The sequence below is a fragment of the Drosophila tropicalis genome, unplaced genomic scaffold (genome assembly GCF_018151085.1).
Source record: "Drosophila tropicalis isolate 14030-0801.00 unplaced genomic scaffold, ASM1815108v1 contig_859, whole genome shotgun sequence".
NCBI lineage: Eukaryota > Metazoa > Arthropoda > Insecta > Diptera > Drosophilidae > Drosophila > Drosophila tropicalis.
Genome location: NW_027173353.1, coordinates 11,462,788 through 11,478,973, shown reverse-complemented (window position 1 = coordinate 11,478,973; position 16,186 = coordinate 11,462,788). Strand labels below are relative to the sequence as shown.

At 36.5% G+C, this 16,186-nt stretch overlaps 2 protein-coding genes across 4 annotated transcripts in view; both read left to right on the top strand.

Moving 5' to 3' along the window:
- The first annotated feature begins 1,036 nt into the window (after nt 1–1,036).
- Nucleotides 1,037–16,186, top strand: part of LOC137582640 (very long chain fatty acid elongase AAEL008004) — a 34,924-nt gene continuing 19,774 nt past the window's right edge. Inside the window, exon 1 of one of the 3 annotated variants that reach the window (XM_068297260.1) lies at nt 1,037–1,372. The gene's annotated coding sequence lies outside the window, so the exon portion shown is untranslated. The remainder of the gene's footprint in view (nt 1,373–16,186) is intronic. The other 2 variants (XM_068297259.1, XM_068297255.1) reach the window with 2 other exon arrangements.
- LOC137582643 (reactive oxygen species modulator 1-like) lies at nt 1,741–15,948 on the top strand. The gene is made up of 3 exons (XM_068297262.1): nt 1,741–1,787; nt 15,410–15,497; nt 15,555–15,948. Exon 3 carries the CDS (start codon nt 15,572–15,574, stop codon nt 15,809–15,811), a length of 240 nt encoding a protein of 79 aa, XP_068153363.1. The 5' UTR covers nt 1,741–1,787; nt 15,410–15,497; nt 15,555–15,571; the 3' UTR covers nt 15,812–15,948.

Sequence of the window (16,186 nt, the reverse complement as noted above, 5' to 3'; positions counted from 1 at the left end):
GGGAAAAGGAAGGAAGTCCTAATATTAAAGAAAACTTTACATGTCGATTGCCAGTATTAGAGTAAGTTTGGTATTTATTTTTCTATCTTTTATTTTAGTTTTAAACATGTAAATATTGTAAACATTCCTTAAACGGGGCATCCCCGTCGAACCTGAACTCTGACGAACGCCCTAAACGCTTTCATCAGCACACTAGCGCACCTAGTGGCGGATTTGGTTATTGAGTTGTAAGAATTTAGAAGACGGAAGGGAACGCCAAGCAGTTTGATCAAGATTATATCTACTACTTATCTATATGGCGACTTTTAACATGACTAGAGGGTACAAATTTCTACTATATAGTCGTCTGATCCATAGGAATAGACATAGTATTGAGTATAGACTAAGGTAGCCGCAGATCTGAATAACTGGATCTAAAATGTAGTTAAATTTTTTAATACCCAATTTGAAATTGCCTTTAGAATTATACATTCCAGTCGCCTTGACTAATTGTTAGTGCATTAGTTAATAGTTTGGGTGGAATAATTATAACGTGAGGCGGCTAATGACTTGAGGCGATTCCCAGCTAATGCATACAATTTCTCTCGCCATCTGTATGTAGATGATCTCTTAAAACCACTCAATGGGAGAAACCGATGTCCATTCACATGAACTTTAGTCAGTGGATGAGGGAGGGAGTCTAACAAACAGGAGCAGCAGGGAGGCACCAGCTCAGTTCGGACTGGGGCAATTAGAATATTTGTTTTCCATATGCATACATACATATGCATTATGCACTTTACGCCCTCTTTCTCTCGCACTCACCTTTGGCCGGCAGCTGGATTTATTTTGTCGTTGCATTTGCAATTATTAACACCCCTCACCCACCCTCTCCCCACTTAAGTCCCCAAGCCACAAGAAACCCCTTTACGCCCCACACTCCAGCCATAACATTTAGCTGCTTCGGTCCAAGTTCTGCTGCTGCGCAGCGCCGTTTCGCGGTTGCGTCCAAAGCCCGGATTTTGGCTTTAATCGGCTGCACAATTTTCGACAAGCTCAGTTTTCATTCAGAAGTTGAAGTTGCGCGGTCGCTGAGGTTCTCCTTCTCTCCTTTTTGCTTCTCCTTCTTGCATTCGCCACGAAACGGTGTCTACGAATTCGCGCGTGTGTGTGTGTGCTTGTGTGTGCGGTGAACGTGAGTCTGTATTGGTATGTGCAGTGTGTGTGCACTTGCGAAAATAGTTATTTTAACAAAGTTCTTTGGCAACAATTACAAATTTGTGAAATAGTTCGAAGCCAGATCGCGCAATTTCTGAGTGCGGTTTCTGCGCGGTGATTTGCCAACATTTTCCTCGTGTGTGTGTGTGTGTTACTGAGTACGTAGTTAGAGTTGGTAAGTTTTGCTTCCCCCGCTATCCCCACCACCCTCCAACGCACCGTTTATTTTACATGTGTGTTTCGTTTTTTTCTTTATTTTACAGGGGGTTTGCCAAAATTTCAATTGCTGGCGTTGCCAGATCATATAATACAAAAATACCACGCACAAAGCAATCACACATACTAAGCTAAACAAAACTAAATTAAAATTTAATTAATTAATTAAGGGATCAGTCTATTTGTCTTATCTATAGTCTACGATTTAAGTTTCTGCTTGTAGCTGTATTTTTTTTTTCATTTGTTTACATTAAAGTTTTTGAAATTTCACAATTTACCAAGTTGCCAATTCTTGGACATTTCACATTCGCCTCGGATTCGAGTTTTCCGAGTTTTTTTGTTGTTGTTGTGGTTCTTGCAAAATCGTAAGCCAGGTAAGGTAACAAATCTTGGCTAGTTGACTTCTGTTTACCCTGCTGCGTCCACTTCCCGCCCACACCACATAGTTGTCAAATTAGTGTTAATGTGGGTACAGTGCATCCACCTGATGCATAACAAGATGCAACAGAATCAACACAAGTAGGAAAAATATTCCATTAAACTCGTCTTGGCCAGACACGACCTTGGACTTGGCATTGACGAGCATCTGACAACATTTTGAATGCTTACCCCCACCCCCCGAAACCTGTCAGGTTGTGCTGCATGGACTTCCCCTGATTCCATTGTGCAGTGTCTCGTTGTTTTGCCTATTCCGGGATGTGGGTTTTTGTTGTTGCTTCTTTTCCTCTCTGCTAAACGGCTTTTGGAACAACTTTCAAGATATTTATTATAAAAGTTCCACGTTCCATTCCCCACTTCCGTGTAGGGCCATTAAGTGACGATAATTGGATGGACTTGATTGGCTACTAGATGCTAGGACCTTCATAAGTGCAGTCACTTTGATTGATGCTCAATATCAAATCAAGTTCTCGCCTCAGTCATTCCTACTCAACTCGATTCCTTTGTCTGGGGATTTTTCGATTATCACCTGAGAAATTTGCTTACAAAAATTCCATATGCTTATATTCTGAGTGCCTTTGGCTGGTCGGACTCTTGGGAATGCTGCGCACGTAGAATACATTTCAAGTGAATTACACAGACCGATTCTCACATGCCCGCTTCCCAGTGATCGCACTCGAAGATCTAAGGCCCGCCTCCCGATCGATGGTAGCTGCGGTCTTGGAACAAAATTACCCAAACATATAAATGTTTAGCACTTTGTCACTCCGCTGACTGACTGACGGACTGACTGTTTCGCGTGGGTATGACTTACACGCGGCTGGTTATGGCTCACTCTCTATAAATAATACCAAAAGTGTACACAGAACAGGATCTGCTAGTGCTATGTTTCCTCATCATCACCATCATCGTCAAATGGCCAAAGTTGGAAATGGGCTTGGGGATGGAGCTTGCTAATTGATAAGCATAACACACAACACTCCAAACAAACAACTCTGCAGAATGATAGCCAACTCAGTGGCTGCACAATGGCTCTCAAACTGTAGCAATTTCAGGGGAAATCGCTGGAGATTGTTCAGACACCGTGACCGAATGGGTGGAAATAAATGAATAATTACTTTAGAATTGAAACGTCATATTTGTTTTTGGCAATTTGAACTTTGCACTGAAACTGTTGTGAAATCAAGCACACAGACGAGGGTCATTTCAAGAGTTTTGAGCATTCCGAAATTGAGAATCTCAACTTTAAAACTTTAAGTTATTTAGCAAACCTTCTGTTGATAATATATGTAATATTTTACAGTAAAATCCTTTTAAAATTAGTCAGGTGTTTGTAAAAGGATATATATTTTGGATTAGCATGAGAAGCCGAATCGATATATCCAGATCGGTCTGTCCCTCTGTGCGAATCAATTTCAAAAACTTGTGTCAATATTCAGTGGCGTAGCCAGAAAATTTTTGGGGGGGTTAACATGTTTTAGGATCAAAGATATTGAATTGGCTGAATCAATTTTATAAGAAATGAACCAATTTTCGGGGGGGGGGTTTTATCCCCAAAACCCCCCCCCGTTACTACGCCACTGCCAATATTAGCATTATTTTCGATTTCTTCGCAGATAAGTACATATAAATCAAATATCTCGTTGTTAATTGAAAGTTTAATAAACTTTTGATTTAATTGTAAATGATATTTGATGTTGAAGCGATTATTATTACTAAAATTCAAAAAATAATGTTTATGTTTTATTTCGCATTATAGACATTTTAAATATGTTTTCTTTAAATATGTTTTCTTTAAACTTGTTTCTGCCGTTTCAATATTTTAGTTTAACAATTTTAAGAAGGATTCGTCGACGTCTGTAAAACGTCGATATCATAATATTTACCGATATTCCATTTCTGCTGATTCGAATCAATCTTTTAATTTTTAATTAGACTAGACTAAGAACCTCTTCGTAATAAAGTAAGTCCATAAATAAAATTGGTTTAGTCTTTTCCCATATTTTATGGTTTTGAATCTGTTTACTGTGGCGGATTTAGCTCATCATTTTGATGTAGCGAATCTCGGTTTGTGGGAAGAAAATTTCCCACCCCAACAACTGTGAGTAAAAAAAGTCCATGACTAGCCCTCGTATTACTTGTTGACTAATTATGGAAAAAGCCTCGCTACGATATGTAAATATATATCATTTCATTTGTCAGACAGATGAGGTTTTATTTATTTATTTTTTTTTTTTTTTTTGTGACTAATCAAAATAATTAACAGAGTTTTGGACGTGTGATGCATACATATAGACCAGACTAGGAGCAGACAGATCAGTTGACAGACGATGTTGGCAATTGTTTAAACTTTAAAAGGTGTGTTAGTGTTAGTGTCTGTGTGTAGAGCGTTCATTTCCTTTCGTATTATCAGTTAATCAATAAGCATAATGAGGGAATTGCAACTAAGTATGCATAATTAAATTTCGATTGCTACTCGGAACTGATTGAACTTCATTGCTCTGGTTGGCCCACTTTATTCACTATTTCACAAAATCGTAAAGAAACACAAAATGTTCAGACAGTGAAAGATACATATGTATTTATATGTGTGTCTGTGTGTATGTATTGTATGTTGGCCACAGATATTGCCTGTTAATAGCCGTAATTAGCGCGCTAAACACAAACAAAGCGCGAACAAGCAACAGCGACGACAACACCAACAACAACATCGGCTAAAACAACAAATTGATCATTACAAAATCTTCCATAAATGATTTGTTTTTGCCTCAAATGTTGTGTGTATGTCAGATCGGTCAGTTAAGTCAGTGTATTAGTCAGTCAGCAGGCTAACTTATAACTTAGGTAAAGACACACAAAGAGCACAAAGAGAGAGGCAGCGAAACAGAGAGAGAGAGAGAGAGAGCGGAAGGTAGTTTAATTAGCTAACCTATGACATGATTTGCACATTTCAACTAAATTATAAACATGTAAATTGCCATTAAAAAACACTCAACTCAATTACAGCAAACAAATTGCTAACTAAATTAAGGAAGTTTTTTGCATTTTTGCTGCATTTATTAACGGAATTTTCCATTTTCCTTTGTTTATTTTTTTTACTAATAAAATATCCTAGGAATCAGATCTGTTTAATAGCTCATACAATTGTCGTCACATGTTCTCCTTCCCTTCTTATTAAATCGTTACTCATACGCAGGGTGGACCAGCACTCAGGACCGGATAAAATGTTAACAATAAAGAAAACTTGCCTTTATTTCATCGGTCGTACAGTTTATGAATTTATTTGTTTGTTTATTCGACCCAACGAACACTTTCAAATCGGCTAATTTTTACTTTTCACACTTGCAATTTGCAATCGATTAGTTGAGCTTCAGCAAAAAATAGACATTACATATTGCCATGTTAACAATTTGACCTAATGCTCCGTCGTAAAGTACTACTGTAAAATATTGGCATAGAAATGAATAGGTCTGATCGGTTTCGTAATTGCATCCAAGAGCGTTAACTTACTTAAACAATCACTTACTATCATTGGAAGCACAGAGGCAATGAGCTTTACGATTTCCATTATGATAATTTAGTTAATACATATTTAATGTTTAAGGATTTGAAAATTCTTTCTTGTCTCTTCTATTTCGATATTTAGATTTTGTGTTCGTTTGTCCAGATTGTTTTTAGAAAGTCTGCATGTTTTGGATTCATCTATTTAATTTTTAGGTATTATTTAAAGATGTTTTTATTGTCAAACCATTCCGTGCATCCATTCATTTGTTTGTCAATTATTGTCTTCATATATTTTATGCAAGTTCTCTGCATAGGAATCCCGTTTGAGTCCAGCATGTCTTATAGAAATCTGATTGAAGTACTACAGCTTCTTTAAGATCGGATTATATTTTTTGATCGCTAGAAGGAAGCATCTCCGACCATATAAAGTATATACATATGTTCTTGATCAGCACGACGAGTCCTGTTCAAATAGTTATGTCGGAAACTTTTCCTGGACAGCTAGACAAGTAAGAGCTATGGAGCCGAATTCGCATGTAGGATTGTATATGTATACTGCACAGATTGTATATCTCGGATTCAGCGGGATCGGACCACTATATCATTTAGCTCCAATACAAATGGCACAGTCACGAACAGCGGCTTTTATTTATAATTTCGGTATTTTCTAAGCCATTGTCATAAGATAGAACGTTTTTCGGCTTTGACGGCTTTAGGCAAGGCAAGAATAACATAAAAATTGGGTATACCTTGTATGCCCAAGTAAAACCGAAGTCCTGCTCTTGCTTTAAACGTCTTCGAGATCTAATAATAATACAAAATGGTGGCAAGATTTATTGACTCTTGTGTATAGACTACGGTAGACAGCAAATTGTCGTGCCATATTTAAGTACACGGTAGAGTAAAAGCTGGTTTTTATAAAAGTTAGAAAGACTCGAAATGGGCCGGAACACTAACACTGTAAAACAAAAGAAAGACAAGTAAAGGTATGACTGCCTACTGGTTTAAAAAACGACTTGATCCTGAAATAGAATATTTATTACTCGATATAAGACCGACTAAAAGATTTGTTGTTGTTTATGCAAAGGACTAGACTCTCGTGTGATGATGCTTCCAATGATGATGCTCCTAATCGAAATATGCATATACATATATTCATTTTGCATCGTAATAACTTATAAAAACTATGGACTCTATATCTTTTACATAAAGGGGACCCAAACTTTCCAATTTTACCTTTTTTACCTTTTATACATACATAGTATTTGGTAGGTGATCAAATGTCTTTCAATTTTTGTAGAAGAGGGTTAAATTCGGTGAAATTCGTTTAATTTGAATTTCAATTCTTCAGACCAATTGTACATATTATCAGTTTGCATTTATGGCAAGATAAGGCTAAAGTCAATATAATTGGTCTGTAACAAAGCATTTCTTTCAGATCTGTAAGACTTTAATCAATTTAGTTAAGAGTTTTTTACAAATGCAAGGGCATATAAGAAGATGGCAAAGATACATACTTGTTATTTATTAAATCAGTTGAATGACTTCCGTCAAAGCATGTCCGTGACATTGACCCTTTTACAGGCCTTGATAAGTGCGCAAATGAAAACAGAAGAGGAAAACAAAAAATTGAAATAAAATAAAGTAAGTGCTTATGCTCAAATTAGTTGAACGAAAACAAAAAAAGGTAATTGTGCAAAAGATACCTTTTCGGTAACCGCACTTAATATACATATGTATGTATGTGTGTATATATGTTTATACATTCTGCGTTCATTTAACTTGCTATAAATCTGTCAACAAAAGGAAATAACAAAAACTTCTCACTTGAAGATTTTGACATTGAAATGCGGCTGAAAATGAGACGAAGACGGCATAGTCCGACGACGTTGATTGAGTTGTCAAAAACCAACAACAACCATCACAATAATACAATACATACTACATACATACATATGTACATTTATGTATGGGTATGCTCATAATGAAAACCCCCAAAGAAGCATACAAATATTATATACATCTGTATTATTATTAAGTAGATATAGTACTTTTTTGACATTGTCTTTGTCTGGCTTTCGATATTGGCCGATTGTGCTGACTTTTTGGCATTAACGCTTTTGTCTGATTCGCAAGATCCATGTATGTATGTACATATGTACATCTTATATAAACGAGTATATAGGTCGGCCATTCTCCATAGCCGAGTTTGCACACAGATTAGTAACTTATTAGCAGAGAGTTACCTTGAGGATGCTTCAGCTGGTGAAAAATGAGCCTAAGTGTTGACCTTACAGTATTTCAAGTGCCTAATTACCACAAACACAAAAACAAAATTAAGAAAAAACATATTTTAACAATGAGCACACATGATAGTGCATTTCCAGCATTGCAATTACTGCTGATCATTAGCGTGTTGTCCTCAGCAATATACTAAAGCCATACAAGTCTGATTTAATCGTCAAAAAAATACTAAGCTAAGGTTAATTACTAAGAATAAATGCTCTGTGCGATAAAGTTTCAAATCTGCTTCAATATGTTTTCAGGCCTTTCACATTTTGTAGGTGAAAAACATATACATACCTACATATGTACATGAAATTCTTAAAACACGCTCAAGCAAAATATCCTTTTAGAAGAAACATTAATGTTGGGAAAACTTTATTTTATCTGATGATCTATTTACAACAAGAAAACTCACAACTTTTATTGATAATTTATATTTTAGTCCTATTTTATTCTGACAATTAGTAATTGTTAATAGAAATATAATATTAATATTGCATTATGCATATAAGTTTCTACAGTATAGATCCCGAAGCACTAACAGGTCGAAAATATAATCTTTAACTTCTTGACTAGATTTCGATCATGTGAAATTAACTAAAATTGCGTCTTAGTCGGCTTAAGATCAATAATTCAAATGAAGATAATATCATATATACATTCCCAAATACTTTTAGCATTAAAGATATGGTAAGGCCATTGCCATTCTGGAGTTATTTAGGAAAGTCTGATACTAACAGAACTTGACCTAGAGTTGGTATAAATTTAAAGTTTGGCCTTAATTAGAAAAAGGTGTTAGTCTAAACATGAAATTGAATGAAATTTGAACCAAACATTTTTTGAGTTGAATAGATTGTAGATCATACTGAACAAAGATTAAAACCAGACTGAAGAATCAGACTTTGTATAGGAATAGATAAGAAAGTTAATTGATTAAAAATAAGTCTTTAATTTTCTCATTAGTGTTGATTAATTTTAGCTAAAGAATATGTAGGACAAACTTATGGAAAAACCAAGAAGCGCAAGAATATGCGATTCGACACAAAATTTAATTACTCTCTTTTGTTGTACCAAAAACAAAATATAATATGATATTGTGATGTCCTTAAGTGAGACAGTTTTGGCCCTATCAAACAGATTATTTTGATTAATGTGAGCATGTAAACTAAATGAGTGTAAACGACCAAAAAGAAGAAATTCTAGCTTACTTAGTTAACAAAAGCATTATACTAGAAATGTTTCTAGTTTCTAGTTGAATTTAAAAATATTGGGCCAGAATCAGATGTGCAAAGGGGGGTTAATAAATGATAGAAATCATTATCTTCACACGAATTCCTAGCTTATTGATTAGGTTTTCAAAAGTGCCACCTTTGGATGAGGGTCCCGCCTTCGCATGAACACAACTTCTGCTGATGTCTATAATTTTCTCACTATTATATGGCATTTTGTTTATACTATAACTAAACTAATCGATGGACGTGACGACGTCACTTTTGTTGTTAGCTCACAGATTGAGCCATTGATTTGCAGGAAATTGCATTGGCATTTTTTAATAGTTAGCGTTCTCGGTTAATTAACGTTCTCATCTTTGACACGTGCGATGGATGTTGGCACCTATTGAGGGAAGTGTTCGTGAGTGGGTGAGTGCGACTCGCAAAATATTTCCTAATCCAATCCACTTGATTGGATTGACCAATTTATGCCCAAAATATTCAACAAAGGGGAAAATCAAAAAAAAGACAACCTGACCAAAATTTAACCCTAAAGGTACACTACTTGGGCAAATACTAAGTCGGATGTTCAGAGAATACTCATAGACAAATAAATATAAGTACTTATATGCATACCTACATATATATATATATTGGATAAGTGTGTGTTCATAAGGGGGCCCTCTTCACATAAACTTTGCTTACCTTGAACTATTCACACTGCCTGTTTGTTCGGATAAATTTTGCTAGCAATTGCGCAATTCGTGAGACGGCCGCGCCTCCTCGTTTAGTATGTATTTTAAATAAACTTTCAATTATATTCTCGCACTTTTAATTATCAAAAAACTGAAATCGTAATTCCATTAAAAACTTACCATGTTCCCATACATAAATTTTTGTGTGCACCCTGCAAATCTCATTAGTCGATTGCTCAAGGCATATTGGCTCTAATAGGTAGCGATTGTCGCAGGTAAATGCTAAAATGTATACGTTAAATCTTTAATGACCCAACTAAACAGATCCCACATTGACTTGGTGGAATCATGTTAGGATATGATTATGGTCAGTATAATGGTTAACCATATTTAAAGGAAGGAATACCCAAGTATATCTAGGACTTCTACTTTTAGTTGATGCCTTAAAGTATGCAATTAATATCAAGCACCTGCATAACGCATGACGATTCTAGATTCCAGAATATTTTGGTGTACCTATTTAGGTAAAGGGTCAGACTCATAAAACCATTGGCTAGCATGTCATTCAAAAATTTGTTGCGTTACGGATGAATGAGTGGCTTAGACGTTTGTAGAATTGAGCAAACCTCTTTACTCACATTACTTGGTTTGGCAATGGATGCTGTTGTGGGAATAATGGTATCCAACGGGTTGACATGATCTTAAGCTGGAATTCAGTGTGTTAGCCTTTGTATTTGTTTGGCAATTGCGAAATCGTAACGCCTGAGTGAATTTTATTTCCAGCTTGTTCGGTTTTAGATGTTTGCCTTTTGCTGTCCGGCAGTTAGTCAAACAGCTGGTCTACATGTTGGGCGTGTCCGGCATACAAACATACATAAATCAATATATATATATATATGTATTCACATATGTATGTACATACATGTTGGCTATATGAGATTCTCATTATCAAATATGCTTGATATTTAGCCAAATTTCACGCGTTTCTGCGGGCTCTAGAACTTGTTTGGACTTAAATACTTGATGGCTAAACTAAAAGTTTTATTAGCTGTTACTCCCGGCTTGAATAAGTACCCATTTTAATGGGCATAGAACAAGTAGTCACTTGGTCACAGGCGTGTGACACGAGTGAACCATTTGGAAAGCCATGGTCACATTTACTGACCATCACACTTTCGCTTCTTCCACGACTGAGGGCCATGGGCTCGTGCATATCTGGCATTTGGTTTATTTGCCAAGCTTAATCATTATCATTACCACACATTAGCTAACTAAGCCTTCAATTTGAAAGGTGGCTGTATGTATTGTTTTGTTTTTTTTCTTTCTTTCTTTGGTTGGTTTTTGTCTTTTTTTATACCCTTGCAGAGGGTATTATAAAATTGGTCAGATGTTTGTAACGCACAGAAGGAGACGTTTCCGACCCCATAAAGTATATATATTCTTGATCAGCATGAGAAGCTAAGTCGATATAGCCATGTCCGTCTGTCCGTCTGTCCGTCTGTCCGTCGGTGCGTACGCGTTTTACTCAGCCATCTTAAGAGCTATCGGGATGAAATTTTTTTTGGGAGCTTTTTTTTACCCGGGTGAGATAAAGTATGAAAATCTTTGGGATCGGACTACTATATCATATAGCTCTGGAACAAAAATTTTTGCAAAAATTGGAGTATCCCCATGAAATTTACCAATATAATAGAATTTGATATAAAATCTCAGATCCCAAAATTTGACCCTGATCGGATAAATAGAACACAAGTTACAGTCTATATAAATCGGTTCAATCGCTGCCGGCAGCTCTGCTTGCTGCCTACTACGTCATCATCAAATCAACAGAGCACATGCATACACACACAGACGCAACGCTACATAAACTGTATGTGTATGCGTGCGTTGCTTTGCTTAGGGAATGAGGGAAGAAGAAGAACAAATTGTACATAGTATGAAGAGTAAAATTGTTTTGTTTGTATATTAATGAATTGAGTTGCAGAAAAGAAATTTTGAACATGTGAAATTATTATTGTCAAGGACTGCAAGGGTATATAAACTTCGGCATAGCCGAATTTAACTTCTTTGATATTTTCTTTTTGGTTTCAACGCCCATTGTGCAATTGCACAGGTGAGTACTACTTGGAGTACAGCCCAGCAGCGGTCTCGAATCCAATTTGAATAGTTTACATTCGGTTTTGGCCACCGGTCTTGCCTTTGCTGCATATTTAATGAAATCATTTTTAGTAAGCTTGTTGTGTGTGTCATTTTGATGGCCAAAAGAATCACAGTTCCTTTGGTAATGAGTTGCGATAGCTGTGTGTGTGTATGCCTAACACCGCCAAATAAATGTGAGATTGTGAGATCTGTTAATCATAAGTATTTTGGTTTTTTAATTTGAAAACCCGCTCATTATATACTGTGATTTGAGAGTTGACCTATCAGCAGACATTTCGAAAAGCTGTTTTGCTGCTTTACGGTTTTTTCTTCGTTTTTTTGTCTTTTTGGTCATAAAATGCAGGAATTCCAGATACAATCCCATCTCGAAAATAGAAAGTTTATGCATTGTCACAATGTTTTTGTCTGGGAGTAAACGAATATGCAGCAATATTCATTCACTCAATTAAGGCGAGTATCATTTGATGGGGCTTAAAATCGTTGCAAAATCAAATGAGATTTGGTAGTATCTTTTCAATGGTATTCATAAACAGAATCTTGGGTAAGTGCACAAAAGGTGGGCCCATCTCTGAGCATTAACAACTATGGAGTACTTCCAAAAACCTTTGCAAAGAGGATGATCCAAATATTCTCATTTCGATTTAAGCCCAAACTTATTGTTGCCACTCCAATCAAGACGAATCTCTCCGCAAAAGTTCATCTTCAAAAGGATCCGCTTACATTTTAATACAAAACAAATTGTAGACATTCCAGTTAAAAGCTAACCATTTTATCCAGGTAAATCGAATTAATCACATTTGGCACGTGTTAAATGTCAAATGACAGAACTGGCCAAGTAGTTTGTAATAATGAAGACTATTTAAATGTGGTCGAATTTCAAAAAATTTGATTAAACACTTTTTTCATCCTGAATATTGACAATTATTTGTTCTATCATATTTGGAACGACAGATGGTTTAGTTATGTATATTTCTTGGCTCTATTAATGAGTCTTTGCATCCTTTAAGAGATTCGTTTGGCAATTTTGGTAATGCATTGTCCTGGTGATATTGGTATATGCAGTTTTGATACATCCAATTTTAGCTGAACATGGCAGTTAATGATTAACTTTTTTAACTTTATAATGATGAAATCACGGATCAGGGACTGACTCAGAGGATAAGGAAATTTGTCACTTTAGTCTCAGTCTACAGACACGGCCTTTTAAATAAACTCTACAATTTGGATGTGGATTCGGAGCCTATAGTGAAGATATCTGGATCTAGTATCTAGTATAACTAGATTTTTTCAAAATATTGTGTATTTAATCCGGATTGGGTGTAACCATTCATGTTGGAAGTGGTCCACAAGAGTTGAGAATTTAACTTCTTAAGATTCAATTAAGATTGTTCTGATAAGTAACTAATATGATTTTTGGGTACTACCAATGAGTATGAGTTTTTGTTCTTGTCTCTGATTACTAATTGATCTATTGAGGCATTAATTCGACTCAATGGCCACGCCCTGTACGCTTAAAATAGCGATAAATATCGTCAAGCCAAAAACATTTTCGCAGTTTAATGAAAATAACAAGAAAAATGCGTGTTTATGTACGTGTTTGGCTGGAAATAAAAAACAAAACTTTGATAGTCAACTCGTGAATGATTGTTTCAGCTACCTGCAGGTAGGGAATCTTGTCGTTTGTCCAATTCGTCTGCCCTTGACTCCATTTCCAGGTGGCCGTGGCACATGCGCAGAATGCATATGACCGAAAGACCGAACGACCAGACATTGGCCTAGCCAATTTAATATGTGGACGCTTATGGCTTACTTATAACCCATTAGGATTATGATTATAATTAAATAGAGGATGATTAACTAATTGGACGTCAGCCACAGCCGCCCACCACTACATAGATGGAGCAATGCAAGTTTTCATTGCAACGAAGGCAGGGCAAACGCTAATTAAATTAAGCTAATTTTAATTGTGATGCTCTCTATGTGGATGTGTCTAGTGAAGCTGAAGCTGGAATTGAAGTTGGAGTTGGAGTTTCAGTTAAAGTTGCGCAGGCGCATAGTCATCGGACAACGCAATCGTCCGCCTTTGATTGATAATGGCATTTCATTTACGAAACTTATTAATCGATTTATATGCGCTGGCACACGGGGGCCCATGGCATAGCCACCCGTGATAGCCCCAGAGACCCAGCCACTTGACTTGACTTCAGACACCACACACCTCTGTGGACAGTTTCTTTCGTCGATCCAAGGTTGAGATGTAAATTTGTCTCTCTCTCTCTCTTGTATTTACGTGGTTGACCGTTGATTAACCGTTAGCATTTGCGATGACACAAGTGGTTATGGCGCGCGCTTGACATGTTTAGTTTTGACATTGTAATGCCCAAGCCATAGCCAAAGAATATTGGCCACTAGCTCCAAGCCAAACCACGCCCACTACCTACATACATACCTGGCTATCTACCTACCTAGCTACCTGCCCATCCACCTCCCCTACGCATTGAGGGGGCCCCTTTCGAAATCATTCAGTCCGATCGTCATCATCGAAATCGAAAAGCGAATAGGCAAAAAGCATTGGCGCATGCTCAGTTTCGTTTGAATTGACTTCGTTTGGTTTTTAGGTTTTCTTCTTCTTTTTCTTTTTGTAAGTCGCATTTTATTTATTTATTGTTCATTTAAGTTACGTAATAATGCAATATTAATTGGTTATTTGAAATAGTTTGTTGGGCTAGCACTACGCGTTGTTGTCGTTTTGCCACACACACACACGCACACACACACAAAACCCTCATATGAATGTGTGTATTTCGATTTCGATTGGCATGATATGTATGTATTTAGATACCGTGTAATCATAAAGTAAGGCAGATTTACATGGGTGGACAGCGATCATCGACAAATTTCTGATTTTCCTTTAGCCCTTTAGGGGAGAGTAGTTAAAATCGAAGAAAATCGAATGGTTAAGATCGCAGCTGATGATCATAAATTACAGAATTGTGGCATAGTTTAGAGTAGTATTAGGGCAAACCACTCAATTTTGATAAACTGATTCATTCATAAGGATGGGATAAGTTTACTTGTTCACTTAGTTGATCAGTTGAGCTCACTTGTTCAGTGACTCGCTCATTGAATGATCATTTGTTCACTGTTCCAGAATATCTTTATCTTGGAGAACAATTTCAGCCGTATTTAACATCGGTTTTAACAGGTGTACCTAGAGTGGAGAACTTTAAATTAAAAAGGATACATAATTTAGTCCTTACTGTTTTATTGAAATGTCCTTTTTTTTGTTGTCAACAATACCTTTAACCTTTCCTATTAGCAAGAGCATCAATACAGATTAGGAACGTCAACTAAAAACTAATTGAAAAAGTTAACGGAACAACTAATCATCTGAGTCAATGAACAAGTTTATAAAACTGATGCAAGGAAATGACACATTTAGTATGACAAATCAATTTTCCAGGGTACTTGCGAATAGTCACATCAGTCACACAGTTGGAGCTCGTTCAGCTCTTTGGTTCATCAATAGGTTTGCTCGCACTTTCTTTTTTCAAATAGGCCACTTATTATTGACCTATTGAAACCGATTTTAAAAATGCATTTTTTCCCATGTTGATCTCGTGTAAACATGTTGTTGTTTGTGATTTGTAAATTTACCTGATAATTAGTAGTCTGGAAGCCTTTTACTTTCTGACATTTCAGTTTGTCAACACGTGCTGCTGTAATAAATCCAAAAATATTTCGATTCTCTCACATCAGTTGTCGTATTATTTCCCAGATAGAAACGCAGGTAATTCGCACATGATTCTGAGTCCAATTTATAAGCTAATGTAAACCAAGTTGACAGGACTTTTGGGAAGCACAATGCCATTGCCGACCAGCTCGTTCTCTCATCAAGGACCCACATGTTTTGATAGGATGAAAACTGGCTTCTTCATTGGATTCTGTGTGGGTATGACCAGTGGAGCCCTACTCGGAGGATTCTCGGCTCTTCGATATGGAATGCGTGGACGTGAACTGATCAACAATGTGGGCAAAGTGATGGTTCAAGGTGGTGGAACTTTCGGGACTTTTATGGCCATTGGGACGGGTATTCGTTGTTGACTACCCAATGGCCAATGCTAATCCTAATCTTTCGAGACACTTGCTTACTTAACTATTATTTTAGTTCAAATTAACTTGTTATTGCAAATAGATAAATATAAAAGAAAAGTCCATGAACTTTAAAGCTACTACAAGAAGAGTCGGAGGAAAACAGTATCTTTTAGTCGAATCATTTCAATAATTCCAAATCCTATGCGTTAGTTTGCTGATCAATTTTGTGCCAATTTCCTCAATTGTTGATCATAAAACAAAATATTTTCGTACAGCTTTACAACTTAGAATTGCCAAACGCAAGGGAATGGGGCACATATGTTTAAGGGGTGCGGGAAGAAGAATCATATCCGGGTTCACTTCCGCTGAAAAGAGCAAAACAAA